The sequence below is a fragment of the Culicoides brevitarsis genome, chromosome 1 (genome assembly GCF_036172545.1).
Source record: "Culicoides brevitarsis isolate CSIRO-B50_1 chromosome 1, AGI_CSIRO_Cbre_v1, whole genome shotgun sequence".
Lineage (NCBI taxonomy): Eukaryota > Metazoa > Arthropoda > Insecta > Diptera > Ceratopogonidae > Culicoides > Culicoides brevitarsis.
The window spans coordinates 41995013-42003903 of NC_087085.1; the positions used below are offsets into that span (position 1 = coordinate 41995013).

General features: G+C 31.7%; 3 protein-coding genes across 3 annotated transcripts; 2 read left to right on the forward strand and 1 right to left on the reverse strand.

The window, feature by feature from the left end:
* The first annotated feature begins 285 nt into the window (after nucleotides 1-285).
* Nucleotides 286-1642, forward strand: LOC134837163 (zinc finger MYND domain-containing protein 10 homolog). Its single transcript, XM_063852512.1, has 2 exons — nucleotides 286-371; nucleotides 427-1642. The coding sequence occupies exons 1-2, from the start codon at nucleotides 286-288 to the stop codon at nucleotides 1640-1642; spliced, it is 1302 nt and encodes a 433-aa protein (XP_063708582.1).
* A 32-nt stretch (nucleotides 1643-1674) lies between these two features.
* On the reverse strand, nucleotides 1675-2684 carry LOC134837169 (small ribosomal subunit protein eS12). Its single transcript, XM_063852524.1, has 4 exons — nucleotides 2616-2684; nucleotides 2207-2377; nucleotides 1850-2054; nucleotides 1675-1787 (listed from the first exon to the last, which is right to left on the reverse strand). The coding sequence occupies exons 2-4, from the start codon at nucleotides 2350-2352 to the stop codon at nucleotides 1728-1730; spliced, it is 411 nt and encodes a 136-aa protein (XP_063708594.1). The 5' UTR covers nucleotides 2353-2377; nucleotides 2616-2684; the 3' UTR covers nucleotides 1675-1727.
* A 1178-nt stretch (nucleotides 2685-3862) lies between these two features.
* On the forward strand, nucleotides 3863-6024 carry LOC134831221 (vacuolar protein sorting-associated protein 33B). The gene is made up of 2 exons (XM_063844898.1): nucleotides 3863-4002; nucleotides 4059-6024. The coding sequence occupies exons 1-2, from the start codon at nucleotides 3918-3920 to the stop codon at nucleotides 5930-5932; spliced, it is 1959 nt and encodes a 652-aa protein (XP_063700968.1). The 5' UTR covers nucleotides 3863-3917; the 3' UTR covers nucleotides 5933-6024.
* The last annotated feature ends 2867 nt before the right edge of the window (nucleotides 6025-8891 follow it).

The window sequence follows — 8891 nt, forward strand, 5'->3', positions numbered from 1 at the left end:
AATATTTAGAGCAAAAATTGGCTGAATTGCAACGAAAAATCAGCTTTATTGAAAGTTTGGTTTTTAAAACAAATTCAAACATTTTTATTAATTAAACATTTTTTTGTTGATATTTTTTTAAAAATTTCACAACTAACGAAAAATTCAGGTAAAAATATCCGTTATTTGAACAAAGCGCGAAAATAAATACCTTGACAACATATCAACAAATTTCCTTGGCAACGTTTTCAACAATGATATTGAATATTTTTCTAAAGAAACGAAAGTTTGATTAAAAATTAAAAAATGTCAGACGTAGTTTTGCCCGAAGAAATTCAATTTTTTGTTCAAAGTTTGCGAGAATTTCCTGTGAGAGATTTGGGAACAAAAACGTAAGTCATAAAAAAATTTTTAAAAATATTTTTTCTTAATTTTAATTTTTTTTAGATGGCTCGAACATCACGAACGCCTTACAAAACTCAGCCAACAAGCAATTCTCGAAGCTACCCAACATCGCGAAGAAACCGTCAAAGATTTGATGATTTTAGAAGGAAAACTTTCGCTTTTAGTACATTCCGCCTTCACAATTCTCGTGTGGCGTCAAAAAATTTTATCAAAACTTCTCGAAGAAACTCCCAATCCGAGCGTTACTTTTCTCATCTACACCGTTTTATATCACGAAGTTGTCGCCATTTCATTTCTCGAGACACTTTTGTATCACGAAAACAGCTGCGAGTCATTGGGCGATGCTTCCTTGGACCTCATTGACTATTGTATGAACGCTTGCACGCAGTTAATTGGTCTCATCAACTCCGGTTATCACGACTCTGAGGAAATTGAAGCGCAAAAAGACCTCGAAACCCGAAAGGAACTTCAAGGTCAAATCAAGGACATGACATTTCACATTGGAATGAAGGCAATTACGATCCTCGCGTACATCGTGGATCACTTGGAGACCCTTCCATTGGGCGCCGTGACACGTTTAGTGAAAATTCACGACACTCCGTGCATTTTGAGTGAAATTTTGCAAGTTCGTCCTTGGATGCGACGCAGAAAAAAGGGTTTCGAAAAATATATTGACGAGAAATGGAAACGAGTTTCGGGAGATTTGATCCTGAAAGTCGTAAAACCCGAAGCCCAAACCTGGTTTTGCTTAAGGCAACTTCTTTTTAACGCCGATGCTTGCAAAAATTACTCGATAAACGACTTTCGACAACGAGAATTGGCGAAATTGAGTGGTTTGTTGAACGAAACTATCTTGGATCAGGTTCCTCCGCTCGCGGATTTGAAGCAATGTCTCTGTACGCTTCAAATTTCCGGCTTTAACGAGTCAACAAAAGCTAATTTAATACTCGAAGAGGTCCCAATGATCAAAGAAAACATCCTCGAAGCAGCTCGAACGACAGGATGGAAGAAAATTCTTCAAGAACACAAAAAATTATTCATTGAAATCGACCAATCGGAGGTCACGGAACTCGCAAAAGCCTTAAATCAGTCTTATAATTTGGATTTTTATGCGGAAATTGAGAAGCCTGATGAGAATTTGTGCAATTCTTGTATGAAAGAGGCGCAAAAAAAGTGTGGAAGATGCCAAAAAGTGTATTATTGCTCCGTTGAGTGTCAAAAATTGGATTGGAAAGTGCATCGGAAGGGATGTGCTTGAAATTTTAATTTTTTTTAATAAAAAAATTTGGATTTTTATAGAAGATTTCCTTTTATTTTTAGGGAATTCTTGGATTTGAGACCTTTTATGATTGTCTCAAACGTTCCTTGATGATGTCCAAGGCGGGAGTTTCCTCTCCAAAGTCCTAAATTAAGAGTAAATTTTCGTTAAAATAATTTTTTTTATGAAATTCGGGGAAATTTTTACCTTGATGACAACGCAAGAGCATCCACAGATCTTGCGGGGCTTGCCTTCTTTGTCGATTTTGCACAAACCGGACCATTCTCCCAATTTTTTGTGTGAGTCGACGTGCAACAACGGAATTTGATGTTCGTTGCAGAGGGCAGTCACCAATTTCTTGTATTGGGCTTCGTCGCAGCTTTCGGCAAGGATGCACAAAACAGCTTGACGTCTTTTTTTAAGCGTTAAAAAGAAGAAAAAAATTTTTTCGTTAAAACGATATGACTTAGATTTGCCAGAGTTCCGTAGAAAATCTAGCAGATCCTCATTGACATAAAGTTTTAAGGTACGCCGAATGTCGGGAGGCACCTTCAAGACACCTACTTGTCCAAAGCTTTGCACGATTGATGGATGCCGTGTACGAGACCGTCGGCAATCAAGGCCTTCTTGAGAACCTCTTGCAAGGCAGTGTTGACATCCATGGCTCCTCCAACGGCGGGGGCAGCGACTTCAACTTCGGTATCAGACATTTTTGGTTGATTTTTTGCAATTTAACTAAAAAAGAGAGAGAAATTTATTAATTTTTGATTGTTCATACAATCCACAGAATGTACGTGAAAAGCACGTGTAAACTCCAAGCCGCGATTTTTGACTTAAATTTATAGTTTTCTAACAAAATTTAGGCAAAACTTTCATTAAATCCTTGTTAATGGAGCTCATAAATAAACTTTTCACATATTTTTAGGAGGAAATTCACAAAAATATTCAAGAAAATTGAATAAAAAGTACGAACCTTGCGAAAATACGACTTGCTGGCAGCAGATGTCACGAAAAAGAGAACGAAAATTCGCTTTGGGTTTGACAGCTTGTCAATTAATTATCAATTTCATTCGTCTCACCTACACTGTAAAAAATTGGTGTCTCGCAAAGTGTCTCGCGAACAAAAATATCCGCGAGACACCATTTTGCGAGACACCATAAAAAATTTTAAAATTTTGTAAATTTTTGAAGGAAAAATTTTTTTTCGAAGTTTTTTGTAAGGTTTTTGATTGAAAATGTTTAGTAGATGAATTAAGCAACTAACATAAGCTATTATTTCTGCAAAATTTGTTTAAATTTCTGAAATTTTTTGTAAAAAATATTTATGAATATTAACTTTTTTCTTATATTGACCAACATATGAAAGAAAAATAAAACAAAAAATAAATAAAAATTAAATAAGACATGGAAAAAAGCTAAAAGAATATAAAGTAAGTAGCCCCCGATTTGATGAGTAAAAAATAGAAAAATTTTGGCAAAATTATAAAATTCAATCTTTGGTAAAAAAAAAAACTACTAAAATTGAATTTTAAATGTTTTGCGCGAGTTTTTATATTTTTTACGCATCATCATGGAAATTCAAAAATTTTTTAAAATAACTGAAATTTGTCTCTCAAAAAACTAATCATCTCAAATAATGAATTCTTTTAACCTTTATTTCACATATTTCAGGACACAAAAAAATTGTAGAAAAATTTAACTTAATAAATTGCTTAATAAACATTATTTCTGATGATTTTAACTAATTTTTTACCGAAACTTTGCTTTAATTAAAGATTGTTAATGGTTTTGTGGGTTTTTAGGAAATTTAAAAAAAAAACTAAAAACATAAATTTTCACACTTTTCGTTGCCAATTTCATTTTTGTGTCCTTTGTCGTTTTTAAATGTTAAAATTATTCATTTCAATTTTACTTTTGGGTGAAAAAATAAAAAAAAATCACAAAAAAACTTAGAATTTAAAAAAATTTTGCACGAATAAAAGCTTACAATGGTTATTTTATTCAACTGTTTACCATTTTCAATCATAAAATTTACAAAAAAATATAAAAGAAAATTTCCTCCAAAAATTTACAAAATTTTAAAATTTTGCATGGTGTCTCGCAAAGTGTCTCGCGGACTTTTTTACTTGCGAGACACCAATTTTTTACAGTGTGGCCAGGAATTATTTTTTGCATGCTGGGGCTGCTCAGCTGATTGTAAAATCTGGCAACCCTAAAAAAATATTTTGTTATTATTTTCATTTCCAAAAAAAAAAAAATGAAAAATCCTTGAATTATGGACTCCTCGATCGACAAAAAGCTCAATGGATTCCGCCAAATCTCCCAAGAAAAGCTTCAGAACATTTTTTGTTCAATTCCAGGTAAAATTTCTTCATGTTTCAATTAAAACCCTTTAATTCCATAAAAAAATTTTTAGGATCCCACAAAGACATCATCATCGAACCGAATCTCATCAAACCATTAGAATTCGTGTGCGGCGCTTCATGGCTCAAAAACAAAGGAATCGACAAAATCTACAAATTTGACAAAGTTAATCCGCCTCCGCGACGTCATCAGTTCATTTATCTCATCACCGCTGACTTAATTTTGTTCAAACATGTCTTGGATCAAATCAGCGGGTACGAAAGTCGTGATCCGAGTGACGAAACAGGCATCAAGGCGTATCATTTAATTGTATTTCCAACAATTTTGCATTGTTTCGAGGTTTTGCTCGAGCAAGAGGGACTTTTTGGCGTCGTTGAGTTGCATCGGTTCAGTTGGGACTTCATTTCGTTGGATGGCGGTGTGTTATCGCTCGAATATCAACCGAAGCTTTTTCGAGATATTTTTTTGAGAGGAGATACTTCGTTGCTGGGACCTGTAGCGCATAGTTTTCGGTTGTATAATATGGTCATGAAACGTCCTCAAATCGTGCTTTCGTATGGGGAACAAAGCGACGCGATCTTAAATATGTGTCATCGTATCGAAAATGCCAGAAATGCTCCATTTCGGGACGAGTCGAAGGATAATCCGGATTTTACAGCGATGATTGTCGTTGATCGTGATAAGGATTATGCTTCGACTTTGCTGACGTCAGTCGTTTATGCGAGTCTTTTACTCGAACTTTTCCAATATAAGAGCGGATATGTGACGATCGACGTGGAAAATAACAAAATTGTGCGAGAAAAGTTGAAATTCCTGCAAATTTCGAAAAATAATTCGTCGAGCGGGAGTAAAAAAGATGTCGCAACACTTCGAATGCATTCCGGGAGTGATAATATCTACCGGGAGAACCGATATCGCCATTTTGCGGATGTTGTGTCACTTTTGAGCTCTCAAGCGAAGAATTTAGGTGTCGAATCCAAGACTTACAAGGAGATGAAAATTAACGAAATGAAGGAATTTGTCTCGAATAAACTTCCGCAAGTTGCTGCCCAAAAAAAGGAACTTTTTAAACACTTAATTGCTTGTGAAGCGATCGTTCAGGAGCTCGGAGCGACTTTTGAGAGACATCAATCTATCGAAGAGAGCATGTTACTTAACGAAAATCGGAAACAAGTAATTTCCTACATCGAGGAGCAAATTAGCACGGATGCCCATAAATTCAACACGATTCGTCTCATGTGCCTTCTTCACATCACGTGCGGTGTGACGCCCGACGAAGCCTCCAAATTCATCACAAACTACTGCAATGCCTTTGGACATCAATATCTCACGGTTTTTACGAAACTTTCCACAGCGAGACTTTTTCCCGAACTCGGAATCACAAATAAAACGAATATTTTGTCAAATATTTCGATTCCGCTCAAACAAACGCCATTCCAAGTCGATGCAAATAAATTAAAACTTTTTCCGGTTCAATCGAAAGACAGTCCAATTACATCGACGCCCACAAAATCGCCCGGAATCCCGTTGAAAAAAGATAATACCTGCCCGAGTTACGTTTTTAATGGGAATTATATTCCGCTTGTGGCGCAATTGGCTCAAATTTTGTTGAAAGCGAGCAGTTTTGAGGAGATTAGTTTGAAATTGGGACATGTTGATACGCAGATAAAGGTCAGTGGGAAGGCTTTTGGCGGAGATTCGATGAAAACTTTGAAAGAAACAGCAATGGCAGTTAAGCGAGGGGAGTTGACAGGTCCGAGTTTTCCATTGAGACCGAAAACTATTTTTATATTTGTTGTTGGAGGAGTTACTTATGCGGAGATAGCAGCTTGTAATCTAGTCGAACGATTTACGGGAGCGAAAATTGTATTAGCATCGGACTCAATTATCAGCGGGAATGATTTAATAGAGACTGCTTTTAATTAATTTTTTTAAATGTTTAATTTTCGATATTTTATTAAATTTAATTGTAAAAATTTTATTAAAAAATAAATTAAAATTGTTATTTTTTTTAAATATTAAATTTTAATTAAATTTGTATGTTAATTATGTTGTTTTGTAAAACTTTATAAAAAAATAAATAATTTTTTTTTTTTTATAAATTGACTGAATTATTTATTTTATTTTCTTTGACTATGTCAAAGAAAAAATTTTTTTTCAGTTTCAATTTTTTGAGTTTTGAGTTGAAAAATGATTAAAAATGACTTTTGAATTTTTATTTTAGTTTTTTTTTGGCAGTTTTGAGTTATAAAATGATAAATTAGAGCCCTCTGATAAATTTTTATCCATTTGAAGCAATATTTGATTTAGTTTTTTTGCTCTTGATTTAGTTTTCAAAACAAAACTATGTCATAGAAAAAAAATTTTTTCAGTTTAAATTTTTTGGCTGATTTAGTTTTTAAAACAAAACTATGTCAAAGAAAAAAAATTTTTTCAGTTTCAATTTTTTGGCAGTTTTGAGTTATAAAATGATTAAAAATGATAAATTAGAGCCCTCTGACAAATTTCAATCCATTTGGAGCAAGATTTGACAAAAATTGCTTTGACACAGTTTTTGACACAGTTTTTTTGCTCTTGATTTAGTTTTTAAAACAAAACTATGTCAAAGAAAAAAAATTTTTTCAGTTTCAATTTTTTGGCAGTTTTGAGTTATAAAATGATTAAAAATGATAAATTAGAGCCCTCTGACAAATTTCTATCCATTTGGAGCAAGATTTGACAAAAATTGCTTTGACACAGTTTTTGACACAGTTTTTTTGCTCTTGATTTAGTTTTTAAAACAAAACTATGTCAAAGAAAAATTTTTTTTCAGTTTAAATTTTTTGGCAGTTTTGAGTTATAAAATGATTAAAAATGATAAATTAGAGCCCTCTGACAAATTTCTATCCATTTGGAGCAAGATTTGACAAAAATTGCTTTGACACAGTTTTTGACACAGTTTTTTTTGCTCTTGATTTAGTTTTCAAAACAAAACTATGTCAAAGAAAAATTTTTTTTCAGTTTAAATTTTTTGGCAGTTTTGAGTTATAAAATGATTAAAAATGATAAATTAGAGCCCTCTGACAAATTTCAATCCATTTGGAGCAAGATTTGACAAAAATAGCTTTGACACAGTTTTTGACACAGTTTTTTTGCTCTTGATTTAGTTTTTAAAACAAAACTATGTCAAAGAAAAATTTTTTTTCAGTTTCAATTTTTTGGCAGTTTTGAGTTATAAAATGATTAAAAATGATAAATTAGAGCCCTCTGACAAATTTCTATCCATTTGGAGCAAGATTTGACAAAAATAGCTTTGACACAGTTTTTGACACAGTTTTTTTGCTCTTGATTTAGTTTTTAAAACAAAACTATGTCAAAGAAAAAATTTTTTTTCAGTTTAAATTTTTTGGCAGTTTTGAGTTATAAAATGATTAAAAATGATAAATTAGAGCCCTCTGACAAATTTCAATCCATTTGGAGCAAGATTTGACAAAAATTGCTTTGACACAGTTTTTGACACAGTTTTTTTGCTCTTGATTTAGTTTTTAAAACAAAACTATGTCAAAGAAAAAAAATTTTTTCAGTTTAAATTTTTTGGCAGTTTTGAGTTATAAAATGATTAAAAATGATAAATTAGAGCCCTCTGACAAATTTCAATCCATTTGGAGCAAGATTTGACAAAAATAGCTTTGACACAGTTTTTGACACAGTTTTTTTGCTCTTGATTTAGTTTTTAAAACAAAACTATGTCAAAGAAAAATTTTTTTTCAGTTTAAATTTTTTGGCAGTTTTGAGTTATAAAATGATTAAAAATGATAAATTAGAGCCCTCTGACAAATTTCAATCCATTTGGAGCAAGATTTGACAAAAATTGCTTTGACACAGTTTTTGACACAGTTTTTTTGCTCTTGATTTAGTTTTTAAAACAAAACTATGTCAAAGAAAAAAAATTTTTTCAGTTTAAATTTTTTGGCAGTTTTGAGTTATAAAATGATTAAAAATGATAAATTAGAGCCCTCTGACAAATTTCAATCCATTTGGAGCAAGATTTGACAAAAATTGCTTTGACACAGTTTTTGACACAGTTTTTTTGCTCTTGATTTAGTTTTTAAAACAAAACTATGTCAAAGAAAAAAAATTTTTTCAGTTTCAATTTTTTAGCAGTTTTGAGTTATAAAATGATTAAAAATGATAAATTAGAGCCCTCTGACAATTTTTTTACCATTTGGAGCAAGATTTGACAAAAATTGCTTTGACACAGTTTTTGACACAGTTTTTTTGCTCTTGATTTAGTTTTTAAAACAAAACTATGTCAAAGAAAAAATTTTTTTTCAGTTTAAATTTTTTGGCAGTTTTGAGTTATAAAATGATTAAAAATGATAAATTAGAGCCCTCTGACAAATTTCAATCCATTTGGAGCAAGATTTGACAAAAATAGCTTTGACACAGTTTTTGACACAGTTTTTTTGCTCTTGATTTAGTTTTTAAAACAAAACTATGTCAAAGAAAAAAAATTTTTTCAGTTTAAATTTTTTGGCAGTTTTGAGTTATAAAATGATTAAAAATGATAAATTAGAGCCCTCTGACAAATTTCAATCCATTTGGAGCAAGATTTGACAAAAATAGCTTTGACACAGTTTTTGACACAGTTTTTTTGCTCTTGATTTAGTTTTTAAAACAAAACTATGTCAAAGAAAAATTTTTTTTTCAATTTCAATTTTTTGGCAGTTTTGAGTTATAAAATGATTAAAAATGATAAATTAGAGCCCTCTGACAAATTTTTATCGATTTGGAGCAAAATTTGACAAAAATAGCTTTGACACAGTTTTTGACACAGTTTTTTTGCTCTTGATTTAGTTTTTAAAACAAAACTATGTCAAAGAAAAAATGTTTTTTCAGTTTAAAG